We start from the raw sequence: 17521 nt of genomic DNA, 5'->3' as shown, positions 1-17521 counted from the left end.
AAAAGAAGCACAACAAAGGTCATCTGTTTATTTTTTAAATTTAATGCAGTTAGTAGGGATCATTTCATATTCAGATGCCTGTTGAATTTACAGACTTTTGCTGAAGTAATGTATTCTGAATATTGAGTATTGATATGAACATAACTAATTGTATTTCAATAACTACAATGCTCCACAACTCACTAACCCTAACCCACATATCTCTGGAATGTGGGAGGGAACCTGACCACCCAGAGAAAATCCACACGGTCATGGGGAGAACACACAAACTGCTTACAGACAGCTGTGGGAATTGAACCCCAATCTTCCTGCTGACACTGAAATAACATGACACTAACCGCTGTGCTATCATGCCACCCATTATGTACTGTCTCTCAGGTAAGGAGCTTGTACATTCTCCCTATGACTGTGTGGGTTTCTTCCAGGTGCTCTGGTTTCCTCCCACAGTACAAAGACATACTGATTGGTAGGATAAATGGTCATTGTAAATTGTCCCGGGATGAAACTAGAATTAAGTCACGTGATTATGCGAGGATTAGGTCGTGGGATAGCTGGGTACTTGGCTCAAAGGGCCTATTCCACGTGGCATCCCAATAAATAAATGAATATACTGAAACCCTAGATGTCTGTGTTATCATTTACAAAATGACATCAAACCATATTAGGAAATTCATAGAAGGTGAAAGTCATAGATTTTAAGTAGAAAGACCTAGCAAAGGAATTCCAAAGCAATTTCTGTCAGCAGACTACGTTCAACTGAGATCAACGATTACAAATAAATTTACACAGGTTGAGCTCACCTGCAATCAGATACATAGAACTACATCAGCAGTCTATTAATGCAACCTCTGTGCTTAAAGTAGAAAATAAATATGGTGCATCAGCGTAGAAAGCAGTTTAAGATTTTATGGTGAAATACTTGAACTACTTAGACTAAGGGCTTTCTTGTTTAGATGGATATAAAATGGAAATCAGTGATGCATAGTTAATTATAAATATGAACAGAACTAGAGGATAAGACTGAAGTGTAAAATATCTGTGGGGTTAGGAATTAAACATGACAAATCTTAATTTCATCACAAGCACTTTAAATGAAAAGGAACTACTAATCACATCTCGTTTCCATTTAATTAACCAAAGAGAAACAAGGATCTTAACAACAAGTTTGGAGTAAAATATTAACTAGTAACTCAGGCTTTTTACAAAAATAAGTGCTAACTTCACTTATTTGCCAATGGGAAAATTTAATACAATGTTCATCATGAACAATTTTGCGTATTTCTAATATTTTTGTTGATCCTATCAGAAAATTATGAGAGTTGTACAATATTCAAGGAATAACTAGATTTGGAATATAATTCTATGGGATCTTAAATTTATTACACTGTTCTTTCTCATTGTACATAAATGATTCTGAGCCAATTACATTTAGACAACATTATGAGAGAAAATATTTTCACATAGCTATTTGATAAATTCTATAATTATCATAAAATTATAAATATATTTAGCATCCAAGGGGGAATAGAAGCCTTTACACATCTGATACACCAACCAATCTATTTTATCCATTGATGCTGATTGTTTGGTTATGTTTCTAGCATGTCCTGTTTTTGTTTTACATGTTCAGTATCTTCAGATTTTTAATAAAAAGTTGAGCAGTCAAAATTGATTAACTGTACCAACTGTAATTATTTACAGTAATTAGCAAAACATTTTATTCAAATGTTTAAATGAAGCAATGGAACAATTTTGACAATATTACAGTGAAACCACTGTTTCCTCTCCTTGCAGATTGAAAAAGCTGATTGACCAAGAAAAAGCATATCAGGTGAAAAAAGAACTAGAAAATGTCAAGAAAATTGCAAAGTTAAAGGAAGAGCTTACCAAACTGAAATCATTTGCATTGATCCTTGTGGATGAACAGCAACGACTTTCAGAGCAGCTCACCCAACAGAATCAAAAAGTCCAGACGCTATCCGTCATTGCACAGGAAGCTCAGGAAAAGCTAACAACCTCTGAAGAAAGGGCAACTGAAGAAGAACATAAAGTATTTGCTCTTGAGATTGAACTTCAAACACAAACCAACAGATTTTATCAGGAACAGGAAACAACGATGGCAAAATTGACCAATGAGGAAAGCCAGAATCGACAGCTCCGACTAAAATTGGCCACACTCAGCCGACAGATAGACGAGTTGGAGGAGACTAATAAATCACTGAAGAAAGCGGAAGAAGAACTGCAAGATTTACGGGAAAAAATAAACAGAGGCGAGTGTGGAAATTCCAGCTTGAGGGCAGAGGTAGAAGTTCTACGGAAACGTGTTTTAGAAATAGAAGGAAAAGATGAGGAACTTTTAAAAATGGAGGACCAGTGCCGGGATCTCAACAGAAAATTAGAAAAGGAAGAAAGCCATAGTAGGAATCTAAAAACAGAGGTAGAGAAACTAAAGAAAAGAATAATGGAATTGGAAAAATTGGAGGATGCCTTCAGTAAAAGTAAACAAGAATGCTATGTGCTTAAATGCAATCTGGAAAAAGAGAAAAATCTAACAAAGCAATTAGCAAATGAATTAGAGACTTTAAAAGTAAGAGTTAGGGAACTTGAAGCAATTGAAAACAAACTGGAGAAAACCGAATTGGCCATGAAAGAGGACCTAAGCAAGCTTAAAACATTAACTGTAATGCTGGTTGATGAAAGAAAAAATATGGCAGAGAAGATGAGGCAAACAGAGGACAAATTTCAAAATGCAAATGCCCAGCTTCAGACAGAAGAAAATAAAGTTACAGTTGTAACAGAAAAACTTATTGAGGAAAGCAAAAAAGCACTGAAATCCAAAGCAGAATTGGAAGAGAAAACATATAATTTGACTAAGGAAAGAGATGAGCTTAAAAAGAAGCTGAAAGCTGAGGAAGAGCGAGGAAATGACCTTTCGTCCAAGTCCAACCTTATGAAGAAGAGACTCCAATCTCTTGAAGCAATAGAAAAGGAGTACTTCAGAAACAAAGGAAAACAAGAGTATGGCAAATCCCCTACATGTTTACAAAAGGATGACAATAAAATCAGAGAATTAACTCATGAGGTTGAAAGACTGAAATGTAAATTGAAAGATGCACAGGTGGGAGAAGACGATCTTATGAAGACAGAATATGACTATGACTCTCTGGAGCATAGGTACTGCGATGAGCAACAGCGTTTAAAATTAATGACAGGAGAACTTGAGACTGTGAAAAAGGAACTAGCTAGATACAAGCTAGCAGAAAAGAATGAATCAACCCAAGAACAAATCCTGTTTGACAGACTCAGTGAGGAACAGGCAAAATCAAGCCATCTAACAAGGGAAGTGGAAGCCCTCAAAGAAAAAATTCATGAATATATGGCAACTGAAGATTTATTGTCTCATTTTAAAGCAGAGCAGGCATCAATGCAAAAAAAGCTGACTCAACAAGAAAATCGAAACAAAGAACTAGCAAGGGAAACTGAAAACCTTACCAAAGAATTGGAAAGGTACAGAAGGTTTAGCAAGAGTCTTCGGCCCGGCATGAATGGCAGGAGATTTGGGGAGTTCCAACTCTGTTCAAAGGAGATCCAGACCGATGCTATAGACAATGAACCACCTGATTATAAAAGCCTTATCCCTTTAGCAAAAGCAGTAGTGAATGGGAAAATATGCACAGAAAGTGAAGAAACTGATTATAGCACTCAAGATGATGACCAATCATTGCAAGTGAACTATAATTCATTAACTGTGAATAGAGTCCATAATAATAAAAGGTCATGGGCTCCATCAATGAAGAACAATGAAACCTATGCCCAAAATGGAAAAACAGTATCAAAGCTGAATGGAAATCTGGCCCATCCAGGTGAATTGGTGCTTACTCAGAAACAAGGACAACCTCTTCACATAAAAGTTACACCAGATCATGGACAAAGTACAGCTACTCTTGAAATCACGAGCCCCACTTTAGAAAATTCTTTCTCATACACCAGCACAGCAGTCATCCCCAACTGTGGTGTTCCAAAGCAAAGAATTACCATCATACAAAATGCCTCCCTCACACCTGTTAAATCAAAGGTAATGGATGGGTGCTCCACTCCAGAGCGTGCTTTGTCGCCCCTTAGCAGGACAACATCGAGATCAAAATCCAGAACTCCAGACTCATGTGGTTCATCGACTCCAGAACGAACAATGTCGCCTATTCAAATAGTTGCGGTATCTGCAAATTCCATGCACTCACCAGATCGAACGCTGTCCCCCGAGCCAATGGAAGCTGCCGCAGCTCACACCATCTTCAGAGTTTCACCTGAAAGGATACAAGGGCGTCAGATACAGAAGTCAAATACTAGCCCTAATGTAATTACCACTGAAGACAATAAAATCCATATTCACTTAGGTACTCCCCACATTCAAACAGCCATACCCGTTTCAAGACCAATGAGTCCCTGCAGTTCAGTCCAAGAGATCAGAACTCCAGCTATAACTAATGGGACACCAAATAAATCAACCAATAAAATCACCAGCAGCATTACTATCACACCAACAGCCACTCCTGCCCCACGCCATTCACAAATTACAGTAAGTAATGTCTATGATTAACCTCCCTTACCCAACCCACACCCCAATTAGAATAACAATCCTCTTAATTTCAGTATTAAAAGATCCACTGACATTTCCTGCATCTTTTGTTTTAATTTTAAATTGGTTTGTGCATGTTATGTATAAACCCTACACCTACTTAATATCCTTCTGGAACTGTGTGTACATATTTTAAACTGTAACTCCACAACATTAAAGACTTGCATAAGAGGTCAATTGCCATTTAATCTGCACCTGTATAAAATAAGAAAATTGTATTTGCTTCAAATGTTAAAAGACAAAAAAAGATTCAGATATATGTTGTAATAGAGAAAACCAGCTCAAATAGCAGTAAACATTAGAATGAATTTGCTTGTTGAGTTTCTTTTTTCCAACCGTTGCACATTTTTAAATATATTTTAATTGCTGGAAAATGTGAAATATGCTGTTCGGAAATGGTCTTTGTGCAAGACCATGTGCAAGAACTCTGCTTAAGCCATTTCAAATTTAGCTGAATTGGGAGCCACAACAGATTATTTGACTTCAAGGACCACATTCAAATACAGTCAGCCCTGATTACTCTGAGACCAGTAATTTCTATTGCACAAGAAAATTCAACGTGCCCATTTGAAATTCCTCTGTGCTACTTTGAGAGTGCCACTCAGGGAGAGGAATTTTAAACAAATAGCTGCCTTGAGCATTCATACATTTATCACTATAAAATCACGGATCCAGGCAGCAGTGTTGACATTTGAAGACAGGTAAGCACAATCACTCAGGTATGCATAAAAACAATGAGCATGATACTGAAAGAAAACAGTATGGTACATACTGCATGGTTTTGTGAGACTGAAGTAACAATGTTACAATTACGGTAAATGTTACAATCTGCTTATTAATTGACCTTGAGGTGCTTGATTCTTTTTCCACAGAGATAAATGGTCACCTACAATTCTAGAACTAAACAGGTTAGAATCCAACAATTAAAATATCCATGTTCTAATAAAGTTAACAAAAATGTACATGTTGTCAAATGAAACTCATCAATCACAGAATTTCAAATGCACTGACCCGGTACTTGTTTCAGTAAGGTTAGCAATGTTATATGTGCCAATGTTGCAGAATAAATTTTACAGAATTTTCCAAAATTTAACCACCAGCAGTTAAAAACTGATAAAGAGTGCATTGTTGCGGTTTGCACCAAACATTCTTTAGAAAAATGTGAGCTGTGGTTTTAAAATAATTACCTCACATTTTAACACTTAAACCCAAATAAATTCTTAAGCTATGTTCTGCCTGGGATGAACAAATTTAAACTGCGTAATATCTTATCTCTTAAGTAATATCTATAATAAGACCATAAAACTGTAAGAAAAAGGAGCACAATTAGGCCATTTGGCCCATTGAGTCTGCTGTGTCATTTCATCACGGCTGATCCATTTTCCCTCTCAGCCTCAATCTCCTTCCTTCTCCCCGTATACCCTCATGTCCTGACAAATCAAGAATTTATCAACTTCTTCTTTAAATATACCCAATAATTTGGCCTCCAAAGCCACCTGCGGCAACAAATTCCATAGATTCACCAGTTTCTTGGTAAAGAAATTCCACCTCATCTCCGTTCTAAAAGGATGCCTCTCTATTCTGAGGCTGTGTCCCCAGCCTTAGTCTCCCCCACCACAGGAAACATCCTCTCCATGTCCACTCTATTGAGGCCTTTCATCATTCGATAGGTTTCAATGAGGTCAGCCCACATTCTTCTGGATTCCAGTGAGTAAAGGCCCAGGACCATCAAAACCTCCTCATATGATGTCTTTCAATCCAGAATAATTTTTGTGAACCTCCTTTGAACCCTTTCCAATGTCAACACTTCCTTTCTAAGATAAGAGGCCCAAAACTGCTCACAATGCTCCAAGTAAGGCTTCACCAGTGGTTTATAAGGCCTCAACATTATATCCTTGCTTTTATATTCTAGTCCTCTTGAAATGAAAGCTGAGATTGTATTTGCCTTCCTCAACACCAATTCAACCTGCAAATTAACATGTAGGAATCCCGCACAAGGACTCCCAAGTTCCTTTGAATTTTCTCTCCATTTAGAAACCAGTCTGTGCTTTCATTGTTTTAACCAAAGTGCATGGCCATACACTTCCCAACACTGTATTCCACCTGCCACTTCTTTACCCATTCTCCTAATCCATCTAAATCCTTTCGTAGCCTCTCTTCCTCAAAACTACCTGCCCCTCCACCTATTTTCTTTCTAGCCACAAACTTGGCAAACAAAAGCCCTCAATTCTGTCAACTGAGTCATTAACATATAGCATAAAAAGGTGGTCCCAACACAGACCCCTGTGGAGCACCACTTGTCACTGGTGGCCAACCAGAAAAGTCTCATTTATTCCCACTCTTTGCCTCCTGCCAATCAGCCAATGCTCTATCCATGCTAGTATCTTTCCTGTAATACCAAGGGCTCTTAACTTGTTCAGCAGCCTCATGAGTGGCACCTTGTCAAAGGCCTTCTAAAAATCCAAGTACACAACATGCACCAATTCTCCTTTATCTATACTGCTTCTTATTTCTTCAAAGAATTCCAACAGATTTGTCAGGTAAGATTTCCCTTAAAGAAACCATGCTGACTACGGCCTACTTTATCACATGCCTCCAGGTACCCCAAAACCACATCCTTAACAATCGACTCCAACATCTTCACAGCCGCTAAGGTTAGACTAACTGCCTATAATTTCCTTTCTACTGCCTCTCCTCCTTCTTGAACAGTGGAGTGACATTTGCAAATTTCCATTTCTTTGGAACCAAACTGAATCAACTGATTCTTGAGAGATCATTACTAATGCCTCCACAATCTCTTCAGCCTCTTTATGACTTTTTTAGTTCCCTTCTATTGGTTTTTAAAAGCTTCCCAATCTTCTGGCTTACAACTAATTTTTTTCTCTATTATATGCCCTCTCTACCTTTTTTCGTTAAATGTTTTTTTCTCTCTATTTGGGTGCTTCTCAATCCATTTGTATTCCCTGGTCTATCATTTCATTTCTATACATTTATTTACATTCTGTTCAATTAATGGTAAGAATTGAAAGGTGTTGATAATCGGAGGAAACTGTTGTGCTTAGTACATGATTCACGTAAAGCGCAAGTACAATAAGTAATGAGATAAGAAAGTGATTTATTGATCTTCACTGCAAGGGGATTTGAGTACAAAAGTAAATACATTTTACTCTAATTATATTGAGCCCTGGTTAGACTGCACCTGGAACGTGTGCACAGGTTGCCTTATCCATGGAAAGATGTATTTACAGTGACGAGAATACAACAAAGGTTCACCAATTGAAGTTAGGTAAAGTAGGCTGGCCAATAATCATAGACATACAAGAATAAGAGATGATCTCACTGAATTGTAAAAATAATTCTTGCATGGCTAGACAGGATAGATGAAAGGCTGAGGTCTTTCCTGCCCGAGATATCTGTAAACAAAGGTAGCAGTCGCAAAAATAAAGCACCAGCCATTAAGAATCGAGTTAAAAATGAATTTCTTCAAGAACAAAGTCGCCTGCCTTTGGAACTCAAAACGCAAAAGAAAGCAGGCACAAGGTTGATTTTTTTTTGGCGTTAAGGGGATCAAGAGGTATGGGGTTTGTGCGGGTAAATGACACTAGGGTAAAAGATCAGCAATAATCTTTTTGAATGTGTAGCAGGAACGGTAGTTGAATATGCAAGAAAATAAGGACAGGAGTAGGCCACCAGGCCCTTCAAGCCTGTTCTCCTGTTTAATGTCAAAAAAAAATTAGAGATGCAAATAAAATTCCTACAAACTGCAGAGACAGCAGAAGGCAGAAAACCAACAGGCATGCCAAGGTTTTTACAGTATCAAACCACATTGAGCTGAAAGGTGCTAGAAAATGCCTGCAGTTCTATGCTCAACATTTCAAAGTCCTGTGCAAACACATCCTGAACTCAAAGATCGAGCTCTGCTGGTAATTTCCTGGCTGAGCTTTAACATGGACTCCTTATGGAATCAAATAACAAAGAATGAATTTGTTGCAATTCCTGAGCATTTACACTCCATTAAACCAGCACTATATTAATCCGGGCAATGCAAAATACTAGAGCAACTCAGCAGGCCAGGCAGCATCTATGGAAAAGAGTACAGTCGACTTTCGGGCCAAGACCCTTCATCAGGACTATAGCCCTGATGCTGCCTGGCCTGCTGAGCTCCTCCAGTATTTTGTGTGTGTTGCTTGGATTTCTAGCATCTACAGATGTTCTCTTGCTTGTTACTATATTAGACCAGCAAAGGAACAGAAAGCCCAATTTTTGTATGGAGAGGAATAACTATTTCTTAAGACTTTTGTTCCAAGAAATATTACAAGGTGCTTTATTTATTCATTTTAAAATCCTTGTTTGACTGATTTTTTAAAATTACTTTTTGATACTTATGCATTCAGTTTCCATTATACCTGTGAAATTTGGCTTAGCTGGGGATGTGGCTTTGTCAGTTCAATTTTTACCTATCAAGTTGTGGGAGTAGCTTATTCTAGCCTAAAATTATACCAGTATACTTAACCTGGACCTCACCACATTGGATTTGGATGGTTCAACAAATGTGTTGCAGTTTCCACCATGGCCTCACAAAATAGAATATACAGGTAGCTTGACATCTAGTAATTGTGTTTAATACGTCTGCATAAGGCAGTCATGAGTGCATAATGTTGCATTTTGCAATCTGGCATCTATCCCAGAATAACACTACCACGGCTGTGTTTTTTTAAGATCACTTTATCTTCGATCTCTGTGCCTCATATTCATTCCATGTTGCTGAAGATGAAAATCAATTAAGCAATTGACAAATACATTTATAGTTGTAAAACCAAGAAAATGGACAATCCTCTTCAATTTGGTACAATAATTTTACCAATCAGCAAGATTGCAAAATAAATAAATAGACGGCTTGCACGGGCAAATCAATTCTCAGAGTGTTTGTCAGCAGGAGGACCCAGAAATACCAGCTAATCATGACATACAGTACATGTATGAAAGACTGGACTTCACTTCATCAAAAGACAGTATAGGTTGATTTAATGAAGGGAAAAAACATAGTAAATGAAAACAGACTAATTTGTCCAAATTGTGTAGATGCCAAGAATGAGAGATTTTAATTATGACAGAGGCAAAGAACATAAAAGCATGTTATATACATAATTGGTGTTAAACAGATAAGAAATGGGAGGTTAACTGGCTTCTGTAAATGGACCTTTGCACCCAATTTAGTGATAAAACCTGGGGGTATTGACAGGAATGCAAGGAGAATAGAATATGATTAGTGAAATGTGTGCACAATATCTGGCACTGAAGGCCCAGTTCTGTGCCCTCTGAGTAAAAGAATGACTACAATCAAGACTACAGTTAACATGGAGCCAAACAACAATGTGGCTTATTCTTAATGCTGCAATTTTACAAACTGTACTTTGAAATGACAGGTTCAAACTTGCTCAAGATAATGAAGGACTGGCAGAGGTGTTGACTTTTGTATAAGACACCACACCAATCTTCATTCAGTTCAGGAGGACAAGAAATCCCAGTTGATATTTATGCCTTGGTCAACACTACCAACATTTGTTTTTGCATGCTACTGCCCCACTGAACTTGTATCTGCATACCTCGACTCAGTTTTATCCCCCCGGTTCAGTTCCTTCCTAACTACATCCATGACACTTCACATGCTCTTGATCTTTTCAATGATTTCAAGTTCTCTGGCCCTGACTTCTTATGGATCACTTTCACTACGGATGTCCAGTCCCAATACACCTCCATCTCCTACCAGGAAGGCCTCAAAGCTCTCCATTTCTTTCTGGACAACAAACCAACCAGTTGCCCTCCAGCACCACTCTCCTCCGTCTAGTGGAGATTGCCCTCTCTCTCAATTTCTCCTTCAGCTCCTCCCACTTCCTTCAAACAAAAGGTGTAGCCACGGGCACTCACATGGGTCCCAGCTATGCCTGCCTTTAAGTCGGCTACATAGAAAAGTCTACATTCCAAACCTACATAGGTATCACTCCCCAACTTTTCTTACACTACATCAACAACTGCATCGATGCTGCTTCCAAGCAGAACTCATCAACTTCATCAACTTTGCCTCTAACTTCCACCCTGCTCTCAAATTTACCTGCGTCCATTTCCAACACCTCCCTCCTCTTTCTCGATCTCGCCGTCTATATCACTGGGGAGAGCTAATCTACTGAGGTTTATTATAAACCCGGGGACTCTCACAGCTACCTGGACTATACCTCTTCCCACCCTGTTACTTGTAAAAATGCCATTCCCTTCTCTCACTTCCTCTGTCTCCACCGCATACACTCCCGGGAAGAGGCTTTTCATTCCAGAACTAAGGAGATGTCCTCCTTCTTCAAAGAAAGGGGCTTACCTTCCTTCACCATCATCGCTGCCCTTAACAGCTTCTCTTCCATTTTGCACACACCTGCCCTCATCCCATCCTCCCACCACCCCACCAGGCATAGGGTTCTTCTTGTCCTCGTCTACCACCCCACCAACCCCCACATCCAGCACATAATTCTCCATTACTTCTGCCATCTCCAACTGGATCCTACCACCAAGAACATCCTTCCCTCCCCTCAACTTTCTGCTTTCCACAAGGTTCACTCCCAATGTGACTTCCTTGTCCATTCATCCCTCCCCACTGATCTCCCTCCTGGCACTTATCTTTGCAAGCCAAACAAGTGCCACACCTGCTCCTACATCTCCTCCCTTACTACCATTCAGGGCCTCTAACAATCCTTCCAGGTGAGGCGAGGTCACCTACTGTATCTGGTGCTCTCGGTATGGCCTCCTATATATCGGTGAGAACCAACGTAGACTGGGAGATGCTTCACTGAGCACCTATGGCTCTGTCCACCAGAGAAAGCAGGATCTCCCAGTGGCCACCCATTTTAATTCCACTTCCCATTCCAACATGTCAGTCCACGGCCTCCTCTGCTGTCACAATTAAGCCACATTCAGGAGCAAAACCTAATATTCTGTCTGGGAAGCCTCCAACCTGATGGCATGAACACTGATTTCTTGGTAATGCCCCACCCCATTCCTATTCATCTCTCTCACCTTATCTCCTTACCTGCCCGCCACCTCCCTTTGGTGCTTCTACCTTTTTTCTTTCTGTCCTCTCCTATCAGATTCCCGTGCTCAGCCCTGTATCTCTTTCAGCAATCAACTTCCCAGCTCTTCACCCCTTCCTCCTTCCCAGTTTCACCCATCACCTTTTAGTTCTTCCTTCCCCCACCTCTTACTCTGACTCCTCATCTTTTCTTCTCCAGTTCTGATGAAGAGGCTCGGCCTGAAATGTTGACTGTACTGTTTTCCATAGATGCTGCCTGACCTCCTGAGATCCCCCAGGTGTGTGTGTGTGTGTGTGTGTGTGTGTGTGTGTGTGTGTGTGTGTGTGTGTGTGTGTGTGTGTGTGTGTGTGTGTGTGTGTGTGTGTGTGTGTGTGTGTGTGTGTGTGTGTGTGTGTGTGTGTGTGTGTGTGTGTGTGTGTGTGTATTGCTCGGATTTCCAGCATCTGCAGATTTTCTTGTTTGTGAATGGACTACCAACATTAGGCTAGCTTGTCATTTACTTCATTCTGCCTGTTGAATCTTGCTGTGCTAGTCCATAAAAACAATCCTTCAAAGTAATTCACCTGTGATGAAATACTTTGAAAAGAGTGCCACGGTACTGTATTGCTTAGTGCAACACTATTACAGCTCAGGGCGTCAGATCTCAGAGTTCAATCCTGGCATTCTCTATTCTCAGTATGTCCTCCCTATGGAACGCACAGGTTTTCTCCAGGTTCTCCAGTTTCCTCCCACAATCCAAAGATGGACCAGGTAGATGAACTCGTCATTGTAACTTCCCATGATTAAGTTAGGGTTAAATTGGGGTATTCAGCGGTTGCTGGGTGGTTGGCTCGAAGGGCCAGAAGGGCCTTTTCAATGCCATCTCTCTAAATAAATAAATGAACCTCACTTAATTAGGTGAAATACAGCCATTTGTGTGTTTACTATAACCTCTGCTATAAACACAGATGTACAATGTGAAAATGTAACTAAAAAAACCATGCTGAAAAGCTACAATGCTGTAGAGACTTGTTTCCTAACAAATACCTGAGACACAAAAGCATAATATGAACAGAAATATTTATCTGCACTACAAAGCATTACTGAGGATATGCTATCAACTGATCAAACCATGCTAGCACTGAAGATTGGCTGCTGATTATATTTGTTCAACTGCAGCCCATTTTTGTGCTTCAGAGCACATACATTCTAATGAGGACAACATTTAACATACTGCAGATTCCGATTAATTGAGTTAATCAAGGCAGCATCTTATTTGGGATAACTCTTAAAAGAACAAAATCTGATCAAGGTAATAGCTGGGATTGCCTTCGTTTATATGGGACGTTATGCCGCTTAATTGAAATAGGAGACTGTTGCCAAACAGTTTCTAACTAGCATCAGTTGCGTGCACTGTTAGACACTACACCATGCTTGGAGCATACAGTTTTTAAATAGCTTCAGTTGTATGTGCTTGTGTTCAAAAAGTAGTGATTTTTGTCACTAACAGTTCCCAAGAAATAAGCAATAAGACAATTCAGAACTGCTTCGCTCACTGTGGTTTCAAGCATTCAGGCTTGGAGATGGAGATAGCAAGAGGTAATGACCAGGAGTGAAAATGAAATGATTTCACAACTTCAACAAGCTAAAAACTACGAAGAATTTGAAGGCATCTACAATCATCTTGAATGTTATTATGGAAATGAAGATTATGAGAATGCAATCATCAAAAGCATTGGACAAAGACACTAGATGTCTGATTTTGTACTATCGGTTTCAAAGGAACATGGCAGACGAATTCCCCCATCAATAACTATTAGGAACTAATACACAGTTTTATAGTACTGTAGTGGTATTTGGGAATGTTCCAATTTGTTCTGTATTTCATTTCAAAACATTATTTGTTACTCATTTAACTCCTTCCATAAAAATTCAGCTAATTGGGGCAGCTGTTTAATTGGGCCAAAATGTACTGGTCCCAGCATGTCCCAATTAACCAGAATCCACTGTATATACATTTTTATGTTACCATATTATTATTCTTTTTTTTTTACTTTTTATGACCAAAACAGCATCTTGTAAAAACATCTCATTGCAGAACTTTTAAGTCTGCTGCATCTCCAAATTAAACAGTGAAATCTAGCAGGGAAAATACATAAACAAAGTCAAACTAAAGAAAACCTGATAACAATATAGAACATAGAATACAATAGCACAGTACTTTAATTACTAAATCATTAGATTATTTAAAAATCAAAGAAAAAGTCAGTTTTTGCATCTTCCCAGCAGTCAGTGCTAGTATACGAGCAAGTATATGATCAACTGGTCAATGAATAATTTTTAAATTGATTCAAACTCATCTTTCTGACTGGTTTTACATAATGAGATATTCTGTAACCCAAAGAAAGCAGATCATATGATGTACCATGATATATTTTAGAGTCATAAGGATCTGAAATATCCAAAGTTAAAATCTCCATATACCACAGTCACCATTGTTCCTCATAGTGGAGATACAAGGGATAAAATCGGTCACAGTTCCAATTCTCAATTTTCATTCTTTTCCCCCTGGTGAAAATCTATCTTTGGAGATCAGGATCAACATGAAGAACAAATATTGGGCAAAGAACCCTAGAGCTGCCCCCATCTAGTGATTTTGCCCACAAACCTATTTTAGAAGATGTGAAATTTTGAACTGGAAATGTGAATTATGGAACTACTGCACAAAAATATGGCAACTTTGATGAAGCTTCATGAACTGAAATACCGTTCCAACTATAAAATCAGGATTCAACATATACCTATATTTCCATCTGGTAGCAATCTTGTAGTCACAATTAAAATCTCTCAAACTTGACATCTGCTCAATCTGGCCAATTAGCTTGTTCTTATTTACTGTTTCTTCCCTTCATAAAATCAACCTATACTGTCTTCTGGTCAAGTGAAGTCCAGTCTTATTAAGTGGTACTTGTGGGTCCTCCTGCTAACAAAATTGATTTGCCCATCCAAGCAGTCTATTTATAGTTTGCAGTCTTACTGATCGGTAAAATTATCATACCATGTTGAAGATGATCGTTCATTTTCTTGGTTTTATAACTATAAATATACTTGTCAATTGTTTAATTGATAGATATCTTTAGCAACATAGATTGACTACGAGGCACAGGGATCCAAGGTAAAATGATCTTAAAAAAAAACAGCCTTGGTAGCATTATTTTGGGATAGATGCCAAAAGGAGCACATAGTACTGTATTGAGGAAGCAGAGAGTCAGCAGAGGGACTTAGGAGAATGGGAAAAGAAGTGGCTGATAGAGAATAGCATAGGAAAGTATATGGTCATGTGCTTTGATAGAAGGAATAAAGTCAAAGAGTATTTTATAACCAGGGAGAAAAGACAGAAATCAAAAGTGCAAGATTTCCTAAAGGTTACATGCAAGTTGAGTTCATAAGAATTAGGAGCAGAATTGGGCCATTTGGCCCATCACGTCTGCTCCACCATTCCATCCTGGCTGATTTATTATCCCTCTCAACCCCATTCTCTTGCCTTCTCCCTGTAACCTTTGACGTTCTGACTAATCAAGAACCTATATAAAACTATATTTAAACTCCACATTAAATATACCGAACGACTTGGCCTCCAGAGCCGTCTGTGGCAATGAATTCCACAGATCACTACCATCTGGCTAAAGAAATTCCTCTTCATCTCCGTTTTAAATGGACAGCCCTCTTTTCTGAGGCTGTACCCTCTGGTCTTACCTACTATAGCAAACATCCTCTCCACGTTCACTATATCTAGGCCTTTTCATATTTGACAGTTTTCAATAAGATTCCCCCCCCCCCCCCCCCCCATTCTTCTAAACCCCAGTGAGCACAGGCCCAGAGACATCAAGCCCTCCTCACATGTTAAATCTGTCATTCCTGGTATTATTCTCATGAACCTCCTCTGGACTCTGTCCAATGCCAGCACATCCTTTCTTAGTTAAGGGGCCCAACTCTGCTCACAATATTCCAAGTGTGGTCTGACCAAAGACTTATAGAGCATTACATCCTTGCTTTTATATTCTAGTTCTCTCAAAATGAATGCTAACTTTTAATTTGCCTTCCTTACCACCAACTTGACCTGCAAGTTAATCTTTTAGGGAATCTTATAAAAGGATTCCCAAGATCCCTTGCACATCTGATATTTTAATTTTCTCACTGTTTAGAAAATAATCTATGCCTTTATTCCTTCTATCAAAGTGTATGACCTTACACTATATTCTATCTGCTACTTCCTTGCCCATTCTACAAAACTGCTTCTACAGACTCCCTGGTTCCTCAACACTACTTGTCCCTCCACCTATCTTTGTATCATCCACAAACTTGGCCACAAAGCCATCAATTCCGTCATCCAGCAAATGTAATGTTCACATTCGTTTCAAGACGACTAGAATACGAAAGCAAGGATGAGGCTTTATAAGTCATTGGTCAGACTGTTCTTGGGGTATTGTAAACAGTTTTTGGCCCCTTATCAAAGAAAGAATATGCTGGCATTAATGAGGGTCCAGAGGAAGTTCATGAAAATTATTCTGGGAATCAAAGAGTTAACATATGAGAAGTGTTTGATTGGCCTGGGCCTGTAGTTTGCTGGAGTTTATAGAACGGGGGGAGGAGGAAATCACACAGAAACCTATCAAATACTGAAAGGCCTAGATAGAGTAGATGTGGAGAAAGTATTTCCTGAAGCTGAACAGGCCCTGAGAGACTGCTTCGGTACTACTAACTGGGATGTACTGCAAGGGGGGCTCTGTGGGGGCGTTGAGGAGGTCACTGAATGCACAACGGACTATATTAACTTTTGTGTGGATGCAGTTGTCCCTGTTAGAACTGTTCACTGCTATCCCAATAATAAGCCCTGGATCACTAGTCACATCAAAGGCCTCCTAAACCAGAAGAAGAGGGCCTTTAAAGATGGTGATCGGTTGGAGCTTAAAAGAGTTCAGAAGGAACTCAGAGTACAGATAAGGGGGGCAAAGGAGCAGTATAGGAGGAAGCTAGAACAAAAGCTGCAGGAAAAAAGCATGAAGGAGGTGTGGGATGGGATGAAGATCATCACCGGATGCGGTGCAAAGCGGGGGGCGAACATAAGTGGAGATGTGGAGAAAGCGAACCAGCTGAACAACTTCTTCAACAGGTTCGACAGCTCAATCTCATCCTCACCGCAGAAATCCACACCAGGCTTACTTCCCTCACAGGAAAATAGCCACTCACAGGAGACCTTGCCCACGCCCAGGATTACGGCTGCACAGGTGGAAGGTCAACTGAGGAAGATCTGTACCAGCAAGGCGGCTGGACCGGATGGAGTTTCCCCACGATTACTGAGGGCCTGTGCGACTGAGCTGGGAGAACCACTACAGCGCATCTTCAACATGAGCCTGGAGCAGAGAAGAGTACCCAGACAGTGGAAAACATCCTGTATTGTCCCGGTACCGAAGAAACCACAACCAAAGGAGTTGAATGACTTCAGACCTGTTGCTTTGACGTCGCACGTGATGAAGACCATGGAGCGGCTGATAATACAGAATCTGAGGCCACAAACCAGGCACGCCCAGGATCCTCTTCAGTTTGCGTATAAGGAGAAGGTGGGAGTGGAGGATGCTATCACGTATTTGCTGCACAAATCACTCTCTCACCTAGATGGGGTCAGTTGTGCTGTGAGGATTACATTCCTTGACTTCTCTAGTGCCTTTAACACCATCCAGCCCAAGATATTAAGGCACAAACTAACGGAGATGGGAGTAGACTCTCACATGGTGGATTGGATAGTGGACTACTTGACAGATAGACCTCA

The 17521-nt window shown here is 39.7% G+C and overlaps 2 protein-coding genes across 9 annotated transcripts in view; one reads left to right on the top strand and one right to left on the bottom strand.

Annotated features, from left to right (window-relative positions):
* The window catches only part of cmss1 (cms1 ribosomal small subunit homolog), a 290453-nt gene that overhangs the window by 245281 nt on the left and 27651 nt on the right, over positions 1–17521 (bottom strand). For 6 of the 7 annotated variants that reach the window (XM_073045151.1, XM_073045147.1, XM_073045150.1 and 3 more), the window contains exon 2: positions 4239–4304. The gene's annotated coding sequence lies outside the window, so the exon portion shown is untranslated. Of the gene's footprint in view, positions 1–4238; positions 4313–17521 lie in introns of those variants that run through there. The other variant, XM_073045149.1, reaches the window with a different exon arrangement.
* Positions 1–17521, top strand: part of filip1l (filamin A interacting protein 1-like) — a 216541-nt gene that overhangs the window by 182868 nt on the left and 16152 nt on the right. The window contains exon 2 of one of the 2 annotated variants that reach the window (XR_012098883.1): positions 1795–1869. Coding sequence is in view for 1 of the 2 variants with exons in the window: in XM_073045146.1 (XP_072901247.1) it covers positions 1795–4576 (2782 nt within the window). In the remaining variant the exon portion in view is untranslated. Of the gene's footprint in view, positions 1–1794; positions 4577–17521 lie in introns of those variants that run through there. The other variant, XM_073045146.1, reaches the window with a different exon arrangement.

Source organism: Hemitrygon akajei, chromosome 5 (genome assembly GCF_048418815.1).
Source record: "Hemitrygon akajei chromosome 5, sHemAka1.3, whole genome shotgun sequence".
Classification (NCBI taxonomy): domain Eukaryota; kingdom Metazoa; phylum Chordata; class Chondrichthyes; order Myliobatiformes; family Dasyatidae; genus Hemitrygon; species Hemitrygon akajei.
This window is presented reverse-complemented; position numbering and strand designations above follow the sequence as displayed.